The sequence below is a fragment of the Aquarana catesbeiana genome, linkage group LG11 (assembly GCF_042186555.1).
Source record: "Aquarana catesbeiana isolate 2022-GZ linkage group LG11, ASM4218655v1, whole genome shotgun sequence".
NCBI lineage: Eukaryota > Metazoa > Chordata > Amphibia > Anura > Ranidae > Aquarana > Aquarana catesbeiana.
Window position 1 is genome coordinate 52,776,491 of NC_133334.1, and position 23,506 is coordinate 52,799,996.

Consider the following 23,506-nt stretch of genomic DNA (forward strand, 5'->3'; position numbering starts at 1 on the left):
AAAAGGTTACCTTTATGTATTTTTTGGTTGTGGTTTTAAGGGTTAAGAGGTCTACAAAAATACCTTTCAACTATTCTGGACCTGTTCTTGTGCCAAAAAAGTCCCCCAATTAGACTCATTAACATTTTTTTCACAGAAAGGGAAAACAAAAATGAAATTAAAAAGTTGAAAGCGACAGCACACAAATACCCACAAAAGAACAGGAAGCAACACAATTACAAAGAATACTACATTAAATAAGCTAAACTACCAAAAATACATCCTGTCATTAAAGAAAAAAATAGATTTTATATAAGCAGCTCAATGAGCAAAACTGAGAGAATCCTCTTTAACAAAATTTTGCTGATGGCAAAATTGATAATTTTCCAGCCAAAAGATTTTAGCTGAAATCACTCTGTTCTTCCCTAAATAGAACATATACCATAACGTATATATCATAACAGAGTACAACACAGCAAGCAGAACACTTTTTTGAATATGTCATTTATATTACTTTTTTGGCACAAGAACAGGTCCAGAATAGTTGAAAGGTATTTTTGTAAACCTCAGGAGCCACTATACCCTTAAAACCACAACCAAAAAATACATAAAGTTAACCTTTCTTATAGACGCCAATGTATTTTGCCAAAATAGTGAAAATTTGATGATATCTCCCAATTTTTACTATATTTTCATGAAAATAAAACCTCAATTTCATTCATTCTTAGTGTCAAGATTGAGTTGCCCTCTACTAAATCTGTAGTGGAAAGGTTTGGGGTTTTGTGAGTCCTTTGAGTGGTGAATATTTCTAACAGGTAACATGACTTCATATCATACCTACCAAATCAGCAGATAAGTCATAATCAGTTCTTTGCTTTTGCTCACCCTCAAGTTGTCAAGATTCCAATTTATCATTATTTGCTTTTAGCAGAAAAAATATAGAACCCAATATAATGAGTCCTGGCATCGCAATGATCTGGTAATTTCAAAATGATTTTGGCATTTGGTTTGAGGTCCATACCCTAAGCGTCATGTCAATCCCAACGGTAACGGCAACTCGTCATTGTCAAGAGTGCTAATAAACCACTTGCCACTCTCTATGGAAACCTACCTCGCTAGCCAGGTCAACAACATGTTTCTTCCTCACTGGGGCCAGTGATTCCACAGAGATGAGTAATAGGCTCTCCTAGGTGACTTTGCTGCTGGCGTTGTGTCGCTAGTAGCAGATTTGCCCATATGACATCATCCTAAAGATGAATATCTTTGGTCTTCTGTCCTGACCACTATTCCTTGTGTAAAGACCCCCCTCTTAAGTCTTATATCCAAAACAATCGCCTGGTAGATATTGTATAAGTCAATAAAGTATGTGGATAAGAATGCAATGTTTGTTCTTATGTAGATACTTTCATAATTTGCATAATTTTGTATATACAAATATTACTATAACTTCACATGTTATGTTTCATATTTGTTCTGCATTTTGTCTTTTTTATATCAAGCTTTCACTCACATTTTCTTCTTTCCATGTATGATTTTTACCTACTATGTCATCATGAACTTTTGTGGACCTGGGGTGTGAACATGGAATCTTCAGCAAGTGAGTGTTCATAAATTTTCTTTATTTTTTAATTTGTGAGATGTGTAAAAAATCATTCTTAAAGCTGGATTTAATCCAGTAATAGGAATAAAAACATTAATCCCCCAAAAATGTTATTGTTCATATTATGTATTGATCATGCTATAACATGTTTTATCTGGTGCTTCTGGTCCCTATGTCTTGATGTAGAGATTTCCCTTTATTCCCTGTTCAAGAGTTAATAAAAATGATTACAATATAAGTAGAAATCCCATTTTAGAGATCAGACACCAAAACAAGTGTTCCTGTTGGATTATTCCACCCAGTCCCTGTTCTGGTGACAACTGTATATTTATATTTTATTTTTTATAACTTTCTGTCGTGATGACAATGTTCGCCTTATCTTGGCATGGGCAAAGACAAAAATAAAAACCTGGCAGGGGTTCTAAATCTCCCCTACTCTATGCAAAACCACAAAACACTGGTTTTAGATACTCTTTACAATATGTAGGTAACACTATTGGTGTTAAGAAAGATCTAGAAAGATTGATATCTATAAATGTATAGTTGATTAACTTTATAAATGTATTTACATTTCATTATTTCATTAACAAATCCAAAAAATAGAGGATTGTTTCGCTTCTAAGGATTGGGGGTTTATTAGCTCTCACATAGGAGTTGATTTACTAAAGGCAAATGGACTGTGCACTTTGAAAAGTACATTTGCCCTCTGCAAGTGCAGTTCCTCCAGAACTTAGTAAATTAGGTAAGGTTTCACTTTACAAAGAGTACCCAATCACATGCAGGGAAAATAAAAAAAACAGCATTTTTGCTTGCACGTGATTGGATGATGGAAGTCAGCAGAGCTTCTGCTCATTTACAAAGCTCTGGAGTAACTGCACTTGCAGGGGTCAACTGCACTTTGCAAAGTGCACAGTCTAATTGCCTATATAGTAAATCAACCCTATACAGCTTAATGTGATCCTGTGCTCTGGTCATGTAGGCTGTAGGACAAAGCAATAGGTTTACTTTAATGCAAGCCCCATCAGCTGTCTGCACATGCCTCTGGTATATTGCCTAAACTATGTATGTGGATCCTCCTCTATGTTTTTGAGTTTCGGTGTTTCCGTTAAAGAGTAATTGGTAATGCTGAAGGCAAACAAAGACATATTAGACAACTGTGCACTTCCAACCTTGAGGCAACAGTTTGGGGAAGACCCTTTTCTGTTGCAGAATGACTGTGCCCCTGCGTTCAAAGCCATCTCTATAAAGATGTGGTTTAATGAGTGGTGTAGAGGTACTTGAGACATCCAGACCTAAGCCCTGTTGAATATGTTTCGGAATAAAATAGAATGCCCTTTGTGAGCCATGTCTTCTCTTTTGGCTCTATATGAAAGGTCTACTAGAAGAAAAGGCAAAAGGGCCGTTGGTTTTAGAATGGGATGTCCAACAAGCTCACGCACGTGTGTTAGTCTGTTTCCTTTTGATCTTCTGCTCCTTTTTGCTGCTGGAAGCAAGGAGAAGAAGCTCTTTGTAAGCTCTAAGTTACATACAGTTTGGTTCAGACTTGTCCTTCAACAATGCAGTGTAAGGAAACCATTTATTTATATGGTTAATAAGAGTATAACCAGTCAGATGTTGAGAGAGGACTGACAAAATAGGTGGGATGACACTGGGTTTAAATGAAAGAACACACATTACTATGGAGCATTGTAAAATATTCAGACAAAGGTTGTGTTTTCCACATTCTTGTCAGTGAATTATTTACTCACCTACATTTCTTTACATTGTCAAGGTACATCTTTGAGAGTATTGGCAACAAAAGGATCCTGACCATTAACAACTGTTCCCTGGCAGACGATGCTGCTTATCAGTGTGTGATTGGAGATGAGAAATGCTTTACTGAACTGCTTGTCAGAGGTTTGTATCATTGAAAGATACATTTCAAAAGTTATTTTCTAATGGCTAGTTCACCAAAATACCAGTTGAATCATCCGTTGCCTTTATTTCTGTGGGAGTTTTAACTGTAGTGTAGAGACTTGGACCAAACGATTTCTCTCCAGGGTCGTGGGTCAAAGCCGTTCCTCACCAGGTGATGTGGCTTTAGCCTAGATTCCTGGCTGTATTGAGGATTGTGAGTCCAAACCATTTCTACTACAGAGTCTAGGCAGTAGTGTACTGTGTTGGACCAAATAACTTCTCTCTAGGAGTCAAGGGTGTAGTGAGGATTGTGGGTCCAAACCATTTTTTCTTGGCTGTAGATCAGGCTATAGTGAAGAACATGAGTCCAAAACATTTCTCTTTCAGAGCCTTGGCTGTAGTGTGGCATGTTGGACTATTTTCTCCATGTAAGTCATAGCTATCGTGAGAGGGTTGGACCCTGCATTTCTTCTCAGGAGGCCTGGTTGTAGTGAGGCATATTGTCTAAATTATAGTGTCCATTTATTTCTTGTTTAGCTTTAGGTTGAGTGAGTAAAATAGAAAAAAAAGTTGATGCAAATTATTGTAGTTTTCCTTTAAAATAATGTTAATATGGCTTTTTGGCTGACCTAGTTGTAATCATTTGTACCCATTTTACATTTTTTCAGCTGTTATATTGTATCTTAATCTATTTACTAGGCCACCTTACCTCATTAGAGCATTTTTCCAAAATGCATGGGGGTTGATTTCCTAAAGCAGGAGAGTGTCCAATCTGGTGCAGCTGTGTATAGAAACCAATCTGCATCCAGGTTTTAGCTCCCTGTTGCACCAAATCCGACTTTGAAATTGCTTGACTTCACTGGAAATCGCACAATTTCAAAGCCGCATGTCAGTGCGACTTCAGGTGTGACTTGGCTGACATCTGTGAGCTTTCATGCACAGACGTCTATGCAAGTTTTACTTGAAATTGGCAAAAATAGTGCAGGAACTTCTTTTTCAAATCGGTGCATCACCGCAAAGTCGGCGTCACACTGATTTGAACAGTCTTATTGCCAACAATAGGGTGCGACTTTCCATGCGATTTGACAAGTCCAAATCAACCGGGAGCTTATTGTCAAAGCTTGATTGAATAAGCTGGAGTTAGAATCTGAGTGGCAACCATGCACAGCTGCACCAGATTTTGCACTCTACAGTTTTACTAAATCAACCCCATACTGTATAATCATCATCTAAATTTATTTGGTTTAGCATTTTAAATTTTGTCTTGATATAGTGACGCTGGACTGAAAAAGGTACTCAAACCTATGTGGACATTGCTGGCTTTATAATTTACAGGAATGGCTCCAGGTTTTGAGATATTGGTGATAATGCTTGTCAGGGTGTCTGCTTTTCAAGACATGGCCATTGCATCAAGTCTCTTATATTGTTACATTAGTTAGTAGATGTTGTGTTTATTAAGGACAAGAATTTGCAATATATTAAGGCATTGTTTTATATATATATATATATATATATATATATATATATATATAGTCCAAGGGGTGAGGTGCACGCCAGTCACAGTAGATTGTGCTTAGCAATCAAGCCTTGCCACGGGCTTCGATATAGAGAAAATTCAGGTGGGATTGCGGCACAAAATATATATATATATATACTTATATATGATCATATATATATATATATATATATATATATATATATATATATATATATATATATATGAAAGACCATTTTTTTTAATTAAAAAAGTATCTAAAAAATTTAAGTATTAAAAATGTAAGTATCAATGTTAAAAAAGAAATATAAAAAGAGCGACACTGTCGCAAAACCCACATTGCCTTTATCAGACACCATATCACATCCAGTAATAGTTCATAGATAAATATGCGTGAGACTCCCAATAGCATAACATAGGCTGCCTGCACACCGCTCCAGCCATATATAAAAAAAAATCCCATTTACACTGTACAGGCCACAGCACCCTTATGAATGAGCCTCATTCACACACAGAGCTTTATACAATACAGTTTTATCTTTTAGATTTAGCAGGGACTTTGTAATTTATGTGCTAAAAATACACTCACGCCACCTCTGTGAATAAGTGCAGCTGCTGTCCCAAACCTATTCAGTTATGCAATGCTCAACAATATGTACCCACAACAGTAAAATACTTAGTATGTAAATAGGGCTTGCCTATATAATATTTATAATGTGACATACATAATTCAAAGAAACTTATAAGGCTCCATTCAAACTTGTGCGACTTGCCATTCAACTTTGGACATCAAAGTTGCATGACAAATCGTTCCCCATGTTTCCAATGATATCCATTCATATATGCAGGACTTAAAGTTGCAGCAACTTCAAAGTAGTTCATGCACTACTTTGGTCCGACTTTCATGCAATTTGAGGGCCATAGACTTCAATGTTAACCCTCAGAAGCTGCATGAAAGTCATACATTTACAGTTGTTTTTTGCAGCTATGTAGAATTGCCACACTTGTGAATTTAGATATATCAATGGGGGGGGGGGGGGGGGGGTTTAGACAGAAAAGAGGTAACACGCCTATATAAAAACTGACTTGTATTAGGAAGATTGTATTTAGCCAGCAAGGAATCTAATGGCTTGGGGGATGCTTTGCAAAATGCTTTGAGGATTTTTTCTTTAGCTTCAAAAAAGTGAATTCTCAGCAACATGTCTCGGGGAATCTCAGGGGGCAAGAAGGACGGTTTAGGTATTCTATGTATTCTGTCGATAGTGAGGTTGGCCGAAGACAATGATGGGAATAACTGCTTTAAAGAGGTCTCGAGCGAAGTGAGGAAGTTGATGGTTGATGCGAAGAAATGGATTCAGGGATCCCACAAATTTTTTAATTGTATTCGGCGGGAGTGATCTTCAAGGTCGGCCAATTTCAATTGGATTTTGGAGATGATATCTTGTTGTGAAGAATGAGAGTCCACAAATTCATTAAAGGAAGACGTGACTTTGCACATCCTTGTCTCCACTTGGTGGACCCTGTCCTCCAGGTCTTGCACTTCTGCTCTGCACTGTTGGATGCATGAGACCATGTCTGACTGTAGCAAGGATCTTAATGACATCAGCATCTCTTTCAGTGTGATATCTGATATGGGTTGGCCCATGGTTGGAAATTGGGCTATAGGATCAGAGAGGGAACAATGATTGACCTATGTTCAGTGCAGAGTAGCTATCGTCAGTGGCTTCAGGATTCAGCCTTGGCTTTGATTTTATAGGGCTTCTGGTTGATGGGGAAGCTGTAGGAGAGCTGGGGTTGTTTAATTGTGAGTCCACTGAAGCAGCAGCGGCGCATGCAATCCCCCCCTGTTGTGTCTGTATATTCCAGCGAGTCAGACACAAGAGAACAGGCCATTTTGTTGAAGCCCGCGGGACATTGCAGGGAAGAAGTCGGGCAATTTTAATGTGTGCGGATGGTCTTGGAAGCGCCTCCTCATGTTGGGCAGTGCAGCGGGTCAAGAGGAGGCCAGGGAGAGTGTCAGCAGTCGTAGATCACAGCCTCAGGCTGGTGTAGCGCTGTTGATTTCCCCGTACAGAGCAAAGCTCTCTGCTTAAGCGGCCATGTTGGTGGGCGGTCGCCATGCCCCCCTTATTTTTGGATTTTTTAATGTGCGAATTTATGAATTGCGATCATAATAAATGACCCGAAAAACAAAAAAAACAAATAAAATGAAAATGAACACATTTTTGGTCAGTGCACATGTCTAGTAAAAATGCCCACTCACCAGACAATATTGATGCTATTGTCTTACGACAAGCAGGAGTCAAAAATGCTTAAGTGGTCCCTGTGTCCCAGGTAGGCTCTCTCTATCATTCCAGTGGCAGAGTTTAGTGGAAAAAGCGAGAGAAGAACAAGCTCCTCATTGCGCAGAATTGTAAACAATACTTTATTGAACCCCCTTGGAAGGTTAGCATACATAAAACCCAAAAATGGTACAAAACTCAGACAAAAACAGGCATCCGTATCGTATGGTGGAAACAAGAGCCCACTGGGTGTCAGTGTGCGTTCTAGGAGTTACGCACCATGCATTCCATCTTTACGACGTTTCGTCATCGCGTGACATCTTCATTCACCTTGAAGGCGTCCATTGATGCATTGAGTCCCCTGGTGGGTGAGGAATATTTATTGGAGATGTCTGGATATACACCCAATGGCTTAAGGTGTATAAGCACCTTTTCCACACTCCAGGGCTGCTCCTCTTAAGTTATGTTGTGTTTGTGTCCACAAATAATGATTTTTGTGTATTTTTAGCTAAAATATTGTTTTGATTTTTTGGAGGGGGGGGGGGGGTACCTGTCAGGTAGGCTGTAAGGGGCACCATGATTTCTAACAGCAGCCCTGCCTGATGTCAGAAAACAATGATCACTGCTTCTGGCTATAGCTAGCCATTAGTGATTATATGAAAGAAAAACCAGACGGGCTTAAAAAATGTGTCCGGTCCCGCTGAACTTGCTTCATTTCGATCTGTCTATGGCCAGCTTAAGATTTTCTTGAGGCCATTATAAATGGTATGTTTTGGCAAACACTAGGAGCTAATACCATTCAACCAAGGCAACATTTAATGTGCATGCAGTTAAAGGATCTTCTCTTTTTCCCACTATAATGGCAATTAAAATAATACAGCTTTGTTACTAAACAAAAATGTTTCATCTGAAATTGGGCTTTATTTAAAATAGACATAAAGCAATTTCAGGAATACACAAACTGAACAGCAGCTTGTAAATTGTAAAAATTCTAACCTGTCCTTTTTACTTTCAGAGCCCCCTGTACTGGTCTTGCGACCACTGGAAGATCAGGTGGTGGTGGTGGGAGAGAGAGTGGAATTTGAGTGTGAAGTTTCAGAGGAAGGTGCACAGGTGAAATGGTGAGTTGATTACTATTGAGAGCAGAAACAGTTCCAAGCTGACCGGTAAAAAAAAATTATATAAATAAATAAATATATATATATATATATATATATATATATATATATATATATATATATATATATATATATTATAAATATATTTTATAAGTGGTCACATAATCTCTGTTCTCAGCTGCATAAGGGGCTTCAAGTGGGGTTGAGAAACAGCAGTACACTGGTCTTCCCAGTGAATGGCTGTGCAGGACTTCATGTGAGCACAGGTCTTGCCCATTGGAGGACAGGCAGGCTGTTCTCCCAGAATAGCCAGAAAACTGACCATGGTGGGATGGATGTGCTCCCATGCCTAGCTTTGGTCAGTTTGAAATAGAAAAGCAGGGAGACTGCCATGATCACTGGGTATTTCAGAAAATACATAGACAAGTAAGGCATACAAAGAGAACAGGACACTATTTAACACAAGTACAAGGTACAACAGACACATATCAGGACTATGAAATGTCAGGGTAACATATCCTTTAACTACTTCCGGACCGCCCACCGCACTTATACTGCGGCAGGGCGGCCCGCCTGCGCGAAACAACATACCTGCACGTTGTTCGCGACTTCCAGGTATGAGACACATGCGCCCCCGGCAAGCCACTTCTGCTGTGATTGAACACAGCTGGAGCCAATCAGTGAGTCCGGCGGCCGCAATGGCTGCCGGCCACCCGTGATCGTTCAGAGGAGAAACAGGACAGCGGTCTGGCTATGTAAACAAGGCAAAACGTCATTCTGTGAGGAAGGAAAATGGAGATCTTGTGTTTCTGCTAAGCAGAAACGCGGATCTCTGTTTTCCTCTAGGGCATCCACCCCCCACACAGTTAGAAAGCACTCCCTAGGAGCACACTTAACACTTGATCGCTCCTAATGTTAACCCCTTCCTTGCCAGTGTCACCTGACCATTCGTATCAGGTCTCTTATGGAGTTGATCTTTTCCTGAGGCAAGAACATCTTTTTCTGGGCTGTGTTTATGTGTTGCTATCTGGGTTATCCCATTTAGCATAAATAAGCTGTTCTAGTAATGCATGGACAGGAAATGCATGCAAAGGCTGTGACGGTTTTAAGGAACCCAAGGAAGAAACTGAGCTTTCAGGAGACTCCATTAGGGGTAGCATGAAAGTAGAACGAACCATCTCCGTAAGAGATTGTATCAGCAATTTCTCAGATTGTGAGGCTGAAAAAGGTTCATCTACCGTTGTTTCTTCCGCAGAGGAATCATCGGTTTGTCTTTCCTCCTGATCGCTTGAGGGTAACACCTCATCCTGTGCCCACTGTTCCTCTTGCACAGGGTCTAAAGTGGGGGAGGGGGATCTAGCACATTTCCTATCCATTTGAATGTAGGATGTGATTAAAGCCGCTAATCGTCCTTCCAGACTCTGCAGGGTGGAAGAAAAGACATCTTCAAGTCACGTATACAAGGGCTGAGATGTGAGAAGCAGTTGCACCATCAATTTGTTCCAATGTCTCAACCTGGCTTGCCATAATTGGTATTTCAGGCGAGGATGACAGTGTGGAAATGCAACTGGAGATCCTAGCGCCTGGGGGTGAAACCTTTGGTACCTTTTTGGTCTTTGTGGTGTCTTTTTTTGGTACGCATAGCCCTAAGCACAACAGCAGAGGCACTATTAAATTGCACTTAATCGCTGAAGATAATCATGACAGTAATGCCGCTATTAAGTTCAGCCTAGTGCTGGGAAAAAAAGTCCTTCCTGTATCAGGAATGCTACTTGCCACCCTTCCGTGCCCCACCACTCCTGTGTCCCAGTGTAGGCTGCTTGCTTCCTCCTCGCTGCTGAGGAGAGACTGCTCCAGCTGATCCTTTAAGCCTCCGTGCGTCCTTCGTAAACCCGCCCCCTCCTTTTCATTTGAAAAAATATTCCTGCGCTGAAGCGCGGGCGGCTTCCGGGTCCGCAGACCCAGCACGAGGGGGTGAGAGGCAGAGCCCATTTACACAGCAGGCAGAGGAAACAACTTTTGATGCAGAAAGAACGGGACCTCCGCACCCCCCCGCGGGGGGGGGGGGGGGTATTTACAAGGGGGGTACAACCACAGCTGTCTCCCTAACCCTTCTGGTCCCTTCAGGGGGGAGAAAAGCATTCGGCAGAATCCCCCTGCACAAGCTGCTGTGGCCACACACAGACTGACACTGAGCTGAAGTGAAGACAACAGATTAAGGTATGTGCATACACTCCCTCTAGTGGAGATTTAAGGCATAACAACACTTTTTCTCTTAAAGAAGAATGCATAGGTGGACTTTTTCATTCCTAAGTTTCTTCCCTTACCTTATCCCCGCCGCAGGATTTGCTGAATTAACAGACAATCCAACCTTCACCCATCACGGCGGGCTGCGTTTAGCAAACCTTCAAGGACCAGGTCCCTTTTTATCGGGGTTCCACTCCCTTGGACCTGTAAAAAGCACCCCGCCAAGAAAAGCTTTTAGGTAATGTAGCATGACCAAAGCCCTGGGCCCCGGGGTCCAGCCCTGCAAAGAGAGGCGTTACAGGCAAAACCTCGTGCCCAGGTACCATCCACTTTGGCCACATTGGCACTTTGGATGGATCTGGTCTATGGAGGCTATTTAAATCCAGCAAGGATCCCCCCTGGAGCTCCTCAGAGCACATCTTCACTCATGACCAACACCTTAGACACTGGCGAAAAAAACTGAGGTACTCCTGATAGGGAGTGAACTTCCTTAATTGGGTATACCAGTGTCCATCACCTGAAGGTGCCTATATACCCATTAAGTTATTACTTAGGCTCTGTGTCCCATGATGTACGATTTTTTTTGTTGCTCTTTTTCTTTTTATAGCACAAAAAATAAAAACCTCAAAAAGAAAAGCTCTATTTGTGGAAAAAAAAGGAAAAAATTAGATTTGTTTGGGTACAGCGTCACATTAACGTGCAATTGTCAGTAAATAGCAACGCAGTGCCGTATCACAAAAAAAAATCTGGTCAGGAAGTGGGTGAAACCTTCCGGGGCTGAAGTGGTTAAAACTGAACTCCAGTCAGATATAAAAGTCAAAAATGAAAAGCCAAGTCCATCCTTTTGACCATGTTTCATATCGGACTCATATTTTGGATGTAACCTGAAACATTGTCAGATTCTGCAGCCCACCCCTAATCTGTCCCCCTTATGGAACTGTGGGATTCTGTACAGCCAAATCATGAATTCATAGAGATGTGTGAATGAAAATTCTTCCCATCAGCCACCCCAGCAAATGGACTCAGTTCTCAATGCAGCACAAGTGCGGGATAATTGGAATCCACTGATGCTTTCTCTGGCTCCATAACTGAAGGTCCATACTGTACCTGAGCTGGAAGAACAGTCCACAGGAGCAATAGAGCATTGTTCCACTGATCATGGTCGCAACGCGTTGAAGGCTCTAATACAAAAAAATAATAAATGCACATTTTTGCTTTTTGTAGTGGCAAAAGATAAAATTTGCTTTATTGTATTAATTAAAGAAGTATTCCAAGTATGAATATTTTATACATAGTTACATGTATAGCTTGGACCAATGTAACTATGTACACTATATACCAGGGATATGCAATTATTGGACCTCCAGCTGTTGCAGAACTACAAGTCCCATGAGGCATAGCAAGACTCTGACAGCCACAAGCATGACACCCAGAGGCAGTGGGCATGATGGGACTTGTAGTTTTGTAACAGCTGGAGGTCTGCTAATTGCATATCCCTACTATATACCATACCAGACTGATGCCTCTGGAAGCTGGAAATCACTGAGATATTGCTCCTCCAGTGATTTCCACATGCTTCCGGGTCCCGTAGTGCCCTGCTGCATTCTGAATACAGGAGGTTGGCCGCTCAGCACAGGCCCCATTCAGAGGATGCTTTGCATTTTCCGAATGAATGCAACGTGCTCCCTGGTTGGACGAGGTGATGAGGCAGGGACGCAGGCCGGAGCCTGCTGGAGTGGGCATAAGTTAAATAATGCAGCCCCCCCCCCCAGACATAACAAGCATTTATCCCTTGCAGTGGGGAGGTCCCACTGCAAGGATTATTTTTTCCCCTGGACTTGAGTTGGACTTTAAGTTGTTTAAGTTAGTTCATCTTCAACAGTGGCTGTAAACATTGGCATTAGAAAAGGGTTGCTTTAATTAAGCTCATCATCATCTTGGCAATTGGACCCCCTGTGGCTTCCAACCGTCACATCCTCTTGACAAGCTGCCACTTTGCAACTACTGATCGTGTTTAAACCCTATCTCTTAATTATGACACTGTAGGACATCTCCCATCCCTTTTAGGCTGCAGAGCAGCGCTCACGTTCCAGAGAAAGAGTCGTACGCCTCTCCGAGGAAGTGCTGGCATTTTAACAAATCTTCTTTCAGCTTTATAATTACAGCAAGGGATAGGTTTCAGCTTTAAAATAGCAACTCTCCAGGGAGGCCTAACTGTTCCCAAACATAACTTGTAAAAGCGAGGGATGCAATCTCAGCTATGTCATGTCACAGCTGCCAAAGTGTGTCTCCAGGCATCATAGGCGCTAGAGTGATAGGTGCTGCTGTGTCAGCAAAGTCCCCTCTGAAGGGCACCTTGGATAGACCCCCCAGAACCCCCTTAGCCAGACATTCATCCAGCCAGTGCCTGTCACTGGACTTGAGTACTGATACATCATCTTTCCATGTCTGGACCTTCAAATAAGAACATTGTGTGCCCCCCTATGGGATACTGTGTCAGTATAAATTTAAAGCCAAACTCCAGCCAAAACATTTTAAAAGAGTTTTGATAGAGTGGGGAAGAATAAAGTGTCAGTCAGCTTTTATTGCCACCCAAGGCTTTATTTGAGAGATAATGCGTAGATTCAGGCTTAAGCCTGCCCATAGATGGATCCAAATGTGGCCGCTTTGCCAGGAACCCGGGTGAATTTTGATCCATCTATAGGCAGGCTGGTGGTACTGAAGTCAATGTTTCATTCAACTTCAGTACAACCAGCCTGTCCGTTTTTTTATATAACAATGAATGGGGACATTGCAAATGGATTCAATGGAGAAGGTACATCACCAGCACACCAACATGTGCGCCAAAAGTCTTTGTCACATCAAAAGCTGGGACATTTCTGAGTTACAGTTGGCAGCAGTAACCTTCCTGATGAAGAGGTTTGCTTTGGGCCCAAAACAGCCCAATTCTTAAAGTGGTTGTAAACCTAGTTACACCACTTTTACCTACAGGTAAGCCTATAATAAGGCTTACCTGTAGGTACTGGAAATATCTCCTAAATCTGCGCGGTTTAGGAGATATTTACCATATACACTTGCGCAGACGTCATCTGCGCATGCGCCGTCGACGTCGGTGCCAACGTCGTCTGCGCATGTGCCGTCGTCATCGGGGCGTGCGCGCTGAAAAAAGAGACGGCGCGATCGTGCCCCAAGGGGCTCGTGCCGTGACCCTTGGGGTCACACGACTCCAGCCAGTCACAGGGCTGGAGGCCCCGGAAGGAGGAGGGATGAAGATGGATGCGGTCTCCAGCAGGGACATTGTGGGCTTCGTTTGCAGGTAAGTGCAACATAATGGGCTAGTATGCGATGTATACTAGGCCATTATGCTTTTACTTTGCAATGGAAAAAAGAGGAAGTAAAACCCATCAGTATTTACTTCCTCTCTAAAGTGATTGTAAATGCTCACTTTTTTAAAATGTAATAAAATATGGTATACTTACCTGCTACCTGTAATGGTTTTGCGCAGAGCAGCCTGGATCTTCCTTGTCTCAGATCCTCTGTTGATTCTCCTGGCTCCCCCCCCCTCGCTGCTTGCTGTGAGGGCACTCATGCATGCTCGCTCCTGAGCCCTGCTCTGTGTGTCCATTGACACACGGAGTGCACCTCGGCCCCGCTCCTTACTGACCAATGGCTCCTACTGCTGTCTCTGAGCCAAAAAAGAAGGAGGGAGCCGTGAGAGACACTGCTCTTGTGCATTTTGCAGGATCGAGATAAGGTTCAGGTAAGTATAAAGGGGGGGGAGCTGCACCCAAAAGGTTTTTAGCTTAGTGCAGAGAATGCTTTTAGAACCACTTTAATGTAACAAATAAAAGGTCTTGGTGGCATGTCGGTGTGCTGGTGATGTACCTTATCTATTGGCTCCTTTGATGAGATGCCCCCTCACTTCTTATCAGAAGAGAACATGAAAGAGAGGAAGTGATAGGAAATCTCTCCAATAGGTACACAAACAAAAACAGGGACAGGAACTGAAAGAAAATTTTCCCAACGGGGTCACAGACAGAATTAAAAACTCAACTATCAATCTATCCAAAATTTTACCCAATGCTAAAGTAAGGTTCTAAAAATGTACTCTACTGAGCATTATTTCATGAAATCTGGCAACATAATAAACGCAGAGGTAGTGACATCACCCCCTTGGTCATGTGACCTGCTTCTTGGTGATGATGCCCATGCTTAGCCACTAGTCTCTGCCTCTGAGCCAGAAGCTGTGGGGGAGCGCAAGTAAGCTAAGTATGTGGAGGTGGAGGGATGCCCTTTCTACAGACTTAGAGATGGATTTACTAAAGGCACATAGACTGTGCATTCTGCAAGTGCAGTTGCTCCAGAGCTTAGTAAATGTACAGAAGCTCCGATGACTTCCATCATCCAATCATGTGCAAGCAAAAATGCAGTTTTTTTTAATTTTCCTTGCATGTGATTGTGTATTCTTTGCAAAGCTGAGCTTTACCTCATTTATTAAAGTGGTTGTAAACCCACTTTGAAAAAAAAAAACCTAACACCTGCAAGACAAAGGCATAATGAGCCAGTATGCATAGCATACTAGCTCATTATTTAATACTCACCTGGGATCGAAGCCCACGCTGCGGTGCCCGTACACAGCACCGGCCGGCGACATCACTCCCAGGGTTTACTTCCAGGTATCATGGCGATGTGATTGGCCGGAGCCGCGATGACGTCACTCCACGAATGTGCGGGGGCCGCCGGTAACGGCACACTCACTGAAGCAAACGGCACGTAAGTGCCATTGCTTCAGTGCGCATGTGCCGATGACGTAGGCACATGCAAATACAGTGGATATCTCCTAAACCATGCAGGTTTAGGAGATATCCGGGGTAGCTACAGGTAAGCCTTATTATAGGCTTACCTGTAGCAAAAAGTGGTCTGTAAGGGTTTACAACTACTTTAAGCTCTGGAGCAACTGCACTTTGCAAAGTGCACAGTCTATTTGCCGTTAGTGAATCAACCCCATTGTCACTTTGTCTGCATGGGTGACAGTGGTTCCTCAAAAAAGATAAGCATCTCTTAACCTCAGACAGTGTATAAAAGCTAAGCAGCTGTGTGGGGCCTGTCCATTTTCTCAGCATTTCCTAGCTTAGAAAAACTAAAGTGGAAAAAAAAAAAATCTTAGTTACCAGATTGAAATGGAAAATCCATATATTCAGCTCCATGTATGTTGCTCTATGTAGTGCATGCTGTTAATAAATATGAGAGGTGTTTAAAGAAACAAGTTTTTCACCAGACATTGGACTTTATCAGCCGTTCTGCAAAATCAAGGCAAGTAGACCAACATATTTGGGGCTTTCTGTGCCTTCCACGTTGCATCTCTGTCAACCTTTCTTCTCTTATTGATCTCAAAAAGACAAGTAGCATTTGTTATTAAACCTCAAGTCCCAATCCAATTGGCAGTTGATGAGAAATCACATAACCCTTTGCATCTGCACACAGAGCTGGATTATCCACAAGGCAAACTAGGCAGGAGCCTAGGACCTGGTGGATGTTCAGGGTGTCCAGGTACAACTTTCATGTTCCTGCAGTACAATTGGTGCACCTTCCTGTCACTCCATAAGGATGGCCCGTAGACAGTAGGTGTCAGATAGGACAGGGTAAGCTTAATAGAAATGGTCAGACTGCACATGTGCTGGTGAAGCTTATGTAAACTACATGAACTTCACCAGCACAGGTCCATTTACAGAAGTCTTTATATTCCTATAGGAAGCATTTACATGTTTTAATCTAAGCTCTAATGAAAGGGGATTGTTCAGCCCCTGAAATGTGTTGGCTACCTCCTATTTTCCTCATGTCAATTTTATCAACAGTACCCAGATAGCAAGGATAACTTTCCACAAATTTGGGGAAGTGTTGAATTGTAAATCTGTTAACTTGCTGCACATTTTCACTGGCAATTTGTACACTTGCAGAGCACTTGAAGCACAAGTTCTAGTTGACATGTTTCCAGTTTGTAGCAAATTTGCATGGCAAGACTCTAGCAAGAGCAAAGTTGCAGTGGTGAGTCTACAGCAAGAGCTCTGCAAGTCTACAGCAAGAAAATTCAGCCACAGTGACCCCTGTGGTGGGATGACTGTTGCACAACATAACTGAACCAAAACTTGCAGCAGACTTGCAGAATGTTTGCAAAAGAAAGTTGATCTGGAGTCATACAATGCGGACTTGCTGCAATTGTGCAACAAACCTGTGAAGCCTGGCAAGTCTAGCAATAGCTTAGCAAGTCATTTTCAAACTTGCAGCACAATTGCTTGCTATCTTAGTAAATAATGAAGACCAGCTAGCGATCATTTTGTCTATTTCCAATTAAAATGGGCAGCCAATGTATCTACCTTGCATGGGGTTCTCATAGGGATTCGTTTTCAGAGGGCGTTTGACAGGCGGTGAGGAGGCATTATTTCATCTCCTCACTGCCTGTTTTAACTGTTAAAAGCCTGCACTACTTCGGCGGAATCACATGCATTGCCATGGCGCTGCCCTATTTAGTACCAAACGTGACACAGAGGATAGTTTTTGCTGTCCTTCATAAACGTGGCATGTGTATACCAACGTATGGCTGTCTTTGCACCTTAGGGAGAGCGGTTGGGAACTGTGCGGTAAAAATGTGGTTCAGCTGCCTGGTTTTATTGCCCCTTAACCGCAAGTGTAAACTAGGCGTTAGGTCTTGTTTAAACGGGCATTGGCACCTGTACTGCTTGCAGGCAGTTGTGGTGCCTGAATCCATCCTAAGCTTTGTGCAGACAGCCTATGAAGGAGGATGCAGATGCAGCTGCTGCATGGACACAGCTGCATGTCAAAATTTGCCTTAAGCGCAGTGTGCATTTGGGGCAGTGCAGCTGCTTCTGCATGGCTGTTTTTCATCCACTTCTACAGGCTACCAGCATGCAGCTCAGGGCGGATGCAGACACCAAAAGAAAGGCAGACTGCATGCAGGACAGGTGCCAGTGCCTGTCTGAACAAGGCTTTAGTGTTCTATATCCGTTAATAAGTTTGCTTTTTAAACTACATTCCTTGCCATACCGAACCCGGTGACTTGAGTGTCTGGCCTTATGAAAATTAATTAATGAATTTCCCCCTTTGGAAAGATTTGTTTAGTATTCAGGACTTCTAAAATGAACACATGTAAATTCCATCTCTGAACTTTTGTTAAAACTGCTATTTATGAATATAATTTGAGCTTCTATTTAAACACATTCTAGTAGAAGAGCGCCATCTACAGGCAATAGTATAATATTGCATCTTCACAGCATCTGTAAATTTTAAATGTAGGACTTCCATCTAGAGGGCTGAAGAAAGACAATTGCATGAAATAAAGGGTGCTGGATTTTTTTTTAAATAACTCCTGTTTTTGACATTCCATGACATCTAGCCTAGGGATACATACAGTTCTGCATTTCAATATAAAAATGTGTGATCTTGAGAAATGTAAGCCAGTAAGTGGTGTTTGTGAATGTTTATGGAAATGACACCATACAGAAATCATGCTTACTAAGAAAAGTACTAACTAAGCCAGGTAGGAGTTTATATATTCCCTAGGCACAAACATACCTGAATTAACAAACAAGCATAGAGTACAACTCGGCCTCCTAAAACTGAAACTTAGGATTTAGGTGGAGGTGATTATTCGTGATGATGAGCAGAAATTGCATTTTATTCAGCAGAAGGTGTCACTGCTTCTTATGATGGAAATATTATAAATGTTTCCTACAGGGAGAAGGATGGAGTGGAGCTGACCAGAGAAGAAACCTTTAAATATCGCTTTAAGAAAGATGGAAAGAAGCATTTCCTTTTTATTAATGAGACCACACTGGAAGACAGCGGCAACTACACCGTCAAGACCAATGGAGGAGAGTCAGTGGCTGAGCTGATGGTGCAAGGTAAGTGTCAGTGGTTGGGGGTCTGGCTGAGTGTCAGGATCGGTGATGGTGGGTAAATATTGCAGGAGATGAGACATATAGAGGGACAATGGGGGCTGAGCCAATGGCAGGGAAGACTGCACAAGATGGATTGCAGGTAGCTAGTTTTTGCTATAAATAAAGGAACTCAGTGATTGTAGAGGGTACAATCATGCTACACCAAAACTGCTATTATTGGATTTTGTCAGATTCATTTTCAAGTGAACTTGTGATCAGGTTGTGGACATTCGAAGGTTGTAAATAAGCTTTAAAACAACCTCCCACCATGCATTGTACATTATTGTACCTTGGAATAACACAAGGTCGAATACTTGTTACTGTTCATCAACACAATAGTGTGAATGGGCCCTTAGTGAACCGATAACTGCTGTATTACTCCGCCTGCTGCTGGAAAAAGTTACCAAATAGCCATGTTGCACTCTGGAGCCAAGTGACAAATCCTTGTGTAGGGCTAGCTACCGCATGTGAGCCTGGCAAGTATCCAATAATGCATCATCAGTCACATACTTTTACCTACTTAGTAGCAGAAATCTCACTTGGTTCTGGCATGTTAATGGGTGTTTTTTTTTTGCAGTGAAGGTAAATATGAACAGGGGTAGGAGGGTGAGCTAACAGTTAAATATTAACAGGGGTAGAAGGGTAGGCTACCAGGTAAATATTAGCAGAAGCCAGAAGGTGGGCTACCAGGTAAATATCATCAGGAGTAGGAGGGCGTGCTACTAGGTAAATATCAACAGGGTAGGAGGGTGGGCTACCAGGCAAATAAATAATAGCAGAAGCCGGATGGTGGGCTACCAGGTAAATAACAGCAGGAGTAGGAGGGTGGGCTACTAGTAAATAGCAACAGGGGTAGGAGAGTGGGCTACTAGGTAAATATCAACAGGGGCCAGAGAGTGGGCTACCAGGTAAATGTCAACGGGGTAGGAGAGTGGGCTACCAGGTAAATATCAGCAGGAGTAGGAGGGTGGGCTACAAGGTAAATATCAACAGGAGCAGGAAAGCCGGCTACCAGGTAAATACCAGCAGGAGTAGGAGAGTGGGCTATAAGGTAAATATCAACAGGGGTAGGAGAGTGAACTACCAGGTAAATATTAACAGGGGTAGGAGAGTGGACTACCAGGTAAATAGCAGCAGGAGCAGGAGAGTGGACTACCAGGTAAATATTAGTAGGGACCCAAGGTGGGCTACCAGGTAAATATCAGCAGGAAAAGAAGGGTGGACTATCAGGTAATTATCAGCATGAGCAGGATGGTGGGCTACCAAGTAAATATCAGCATGAGCAGGATGGTGGGCTACCAAGTAAATATCAGCAGGACCTGGAGGGTGGCTGTCAGGTAAATATCAGCAGGAGAGTGGGCTACCAGGCAGGGGCGTTGCTAGGTCTACAAAAGATCTGGGGCTAGGGCCCATAGCAGCATAGTAAAGAAAGTCATACGCTTGGGCGGGCATACACATGTATATACAGTAATATACGTGTGTGTGTGTATATATATCCCCAGAGAGCCCCCCACTTACATCAGGGTCCACAGAGATCCCCCCTTACATCAGGGTCCCCAGAGAGCCCCCCTTACATCAGGGTCCCCAGAGAGCCTCCTCCTTACATCAGAGTCCTCAGAGAGCCTCCCCCTTTCATCAGGGTACCCAGAGGGCCCCCCACTTACATCAGGGTTTCCAGAGAGCCCCCCTTACATTAGGGTCCCCAGAGAGCCTCCCCCTTAAATTTGGGTCCCTAGAGAGCCTCTGCCTTAAAATCAGGGTCCCCAGAGAGCCTCTGCCTTGCATGAGGGTCCCCAGAGAGCCCCCCACTTACATAATGGTCCCCAGAGAGCCTCTCCTCCCCTTGGGGACCCCTGCAGAGACTCAGGGCTATTGGCCCCAGATTCGGGGCTATAGCCCCAAAAGCCACCCCCTAGTGACGCCCCTGCTACCAGGTAAATATCAGAAGGAGTAGTAGGGTGGCCTACCAGGTAAATATTAACAGGGGTAGGAGGGTGGGCTACCAGGTAAATAATAGCAGTAGTAGGAGAGTGAGCTATCAGGTAAATATCAACAGGAGCAGGAGGGTGGGCTACCAGGTAAATAGCAACAGGGGCCAGAGAGTGGGCTACCAGGTAATTGTCAACATGGGTAGGAGAGTGGGCTACCAGGTAAATATCAGCAGGAGGAGAGCAGACTACCAGGTGAATATCAGCAGGAGTAGGAGGGTGAGCTACAAGGTAAATATCAACAGGGGTAATAGAGTGAACTACCAGGTAAATATCAGAAGGAGAGTGGGCTACCAGGTAAATAGCAGCAGAAACAGGAGAGTGGGCTACCAGGTAAATATTAGCGGGAGCCCGAAGGTGGGCTACCAGGTAAATATCAGCAGGAAAAGAATATCATGTAATTATCAGCATGAGCAGGATGGTGGGTTATCAAGTAAATATCAGCAGGACCTGAAGTGTGGCTGTCAGGTAAATATCAACAGGAGAGTGGGCTACCAGGTAAATATCAGAAAGATTAGTAGGGTGGCCTACCAGGTAAATATTAACAGAGGTAGGAGAGTGGGCTACCAGGTACATATCAGCCAGATCCGGAAGGTGGTCTACCAGGTAAATATCAGTAGGAGCAGGAGGGTGAACTATCAGGTAAATATCAGCAGGGGGCCGGAAGGTGGGCTTCCAGGTAAACATGATAGAGGTTCTCTTTAAGGGCTCATTCACACCAGCACCACATTTAAATGAAACAGATTTACGTGCAGTTTAACAGGATGTATAGCTCTGCCAGTTTTGTTATAAGTACACCCTTTAGAGCAGGGGTAGCAACCTCAGCAATCCAGCTGTGGTGAAACTAAAAAAAACCCTCATGCCTCTACCACTATGGGTGACATGATTGTGATTGTCAGGGTCTTGCAATGTGTCATGGGACTTGTAGTTTCACCATAGCTGGAGGGCCAAGGTTGCCTACCCCTGCTTTAGAGTACACAGTTAAACAGTGTAAGGTCTTGGACAATATGATTGACAATACAAAGTATAAACTCTTGAGGCACATAGTGACACATTGATTAACACTGTAGATCAGCCTTTCTCATGCTTGGAGGAACCCATGAAATAATTCTCAGGTCTCAAGTAACTTTTGCTAAAATTAAGTCATCATGGCAAATGGGCTGCCCTGTGTTGTTGTGACAAAAAAGCTCAGGGACCAAATTTTGGCCCTGAGCCAGGCGTGATTTTACACGCATGTTTTGCTGTGATTCTTGCACATTTTGTAATGCGACAATTATGTCAAAATTGCATCGTGTTTGGAGTGTCATTCAGAATGAATGGAACCCAGGCACACAGTTTGCTGCGATTTTGAATCAAGGGCGTCATTTTGTTGGTTCTGCCTAATCGCCCAAAAAGAGCCTAAAAGATCATTGGCGTCATATTGCCAGCTCTGCCAAGATGCATTGGGCATGGAACCATCCTGGTACCACAAGAGAGGGAAATCCACCACAGCTCAAGGAACCCCTAACAACCCCTGGAGGAACCTTAGTGTTCCATGGAACCCTGATTGAGAGTGGCTGTTATAGAGTGATCACTCTCATGTGACACAGAGATGACACTATAGAGCAGTAGCCTCCAAACTGCAGCCCGAGGGCCTGGTGTGGTCCTTTGCTAGCCTTTATCTGGCCCTTGGGGGCACTATACCTTCCAGTGATATGAGGCACTATTTCTCCCTCTAACACCAACAGTGGAGCATAGTTTCTGCCACTGACACTAATGATGGGGGACTATTCTTCCCACTAATATCAATGATGGGGTATAATTCCTCCCACTGACACCAGAAAATCCCCCTGATACCAATGACGGGCACTGTTCCTCCTCCTATTGACAACCAAACCGGAGGCTATGTTTATTCTCACTTATGTTGGGTCCCCCCCCCAACATCTACCCTCACTGGCCACAATCCAGCCCCCCTAAAGCCTGCAGGACAGTAAACTTTTGTTTGAAAAGTTTGGGGGACCTCTGCTAATGAGGATAAGCTCTCGGGGCACATAGTCATTAACACTGTGACATATAAGCTATTGAAGTTCTATTAATCATCTTAAGCCATCAGAACACTTTTCCTAATCTGTATTGTCTGACACTGTATTATCGGATATCTGGTATTGGAACACGTGTCATTCTATGTAACCTCCTGTTGTATCTCCTTTCCAGCAAAGCAGCTGGAGGTTCTTCAGGATGTGGCCGATCTGACCGTCAAGGCCAAGGAACAGGCCGTCTTCAAGTGTGAGGTGTCCGACGAGACTGTCACTGGAATATGGGTAAAGAACGGAAAGGAAGTGGTGGCCAGCGACAGGATCAAGATCACCCACATTGGAAGGTTCGATCAAAACTCAGCGTCTGAACATTGGTCCAACATTATTATTTTTCAAATATGCTTGTAAAGCACAGAGACAGAGTTATCTGAATCACAAGCTCTGCATTATTCGAGAGACATGCAGGGACACGTTTATCATTTTGTGTGATTCGATTGCCTAGGGCAGAAAATTATTGATCATGCTGCATTGAATGACAGCACCAATATATTATGGTCATCAATCTGATCGTATTTGTTCAAACAGATTATGGGATTGCCTAGTACAACCCCCTCCAACTCTTTACCCAGAACCTAGTCCTTTGCGCGGATATTTTTCCTTTTTCTCTGCCTAGTACAGAGTTGCAATTGAAAATATACAATCATAACATATGATTGTATCTTAAATATTTATCCACGTTCCCGTGTGGCATATCGATTAAATGGGTTATTTTCTACTATTACTAATGATTACTCCAATAGTATGATTTTTTTTTTTACTATTTATTAAAGTGTGTATGGCCACTATTAGATTTACCAAACCTTTTTGAAAAGTAAGGGTTTGTTTATGCACTGCATTCAATTGCAACAAGTCATGATGGCCCTATGAAGTA

The 23,506-nt window shown here is 42.9% G+C and overlaps 1 protein-coding gene across 1 annotated transcript in view; it reads left to right on the plus strand.

Annotated features, from left to right (window-relative positions):
* The window catches only part of MYBPC3 (myosin binding protein C3), a 209,423-nt gene that overhangs the window by 98,940 nt on the left and 86,977 nt on the right, over positions 1–23,506 (plus strand). Inside the window, exons 12-16 of the mRNA XM_073604365.1 lie at positions 1,574–1,576; positions 3,351–3,475; positions 8,268–8,373; positions 18,370–18,536; positions 22,754–22,919. Of these exons, the coding sequence (XP_073460466.1) occupies positions 1,574–1,576; positions 3,351–3,475; positions 8,268–8,373; positions 18,370–18,536; positions 22,754–22,919 (567 nt within the window). The remainder of the gene's footprint in view (positions 1–1,573; positions 1,577–3,350; positions 3,476–8,267; positions 8,374–18,369; positions 18,537–22,753; positions 22,920–23,506) is intronic.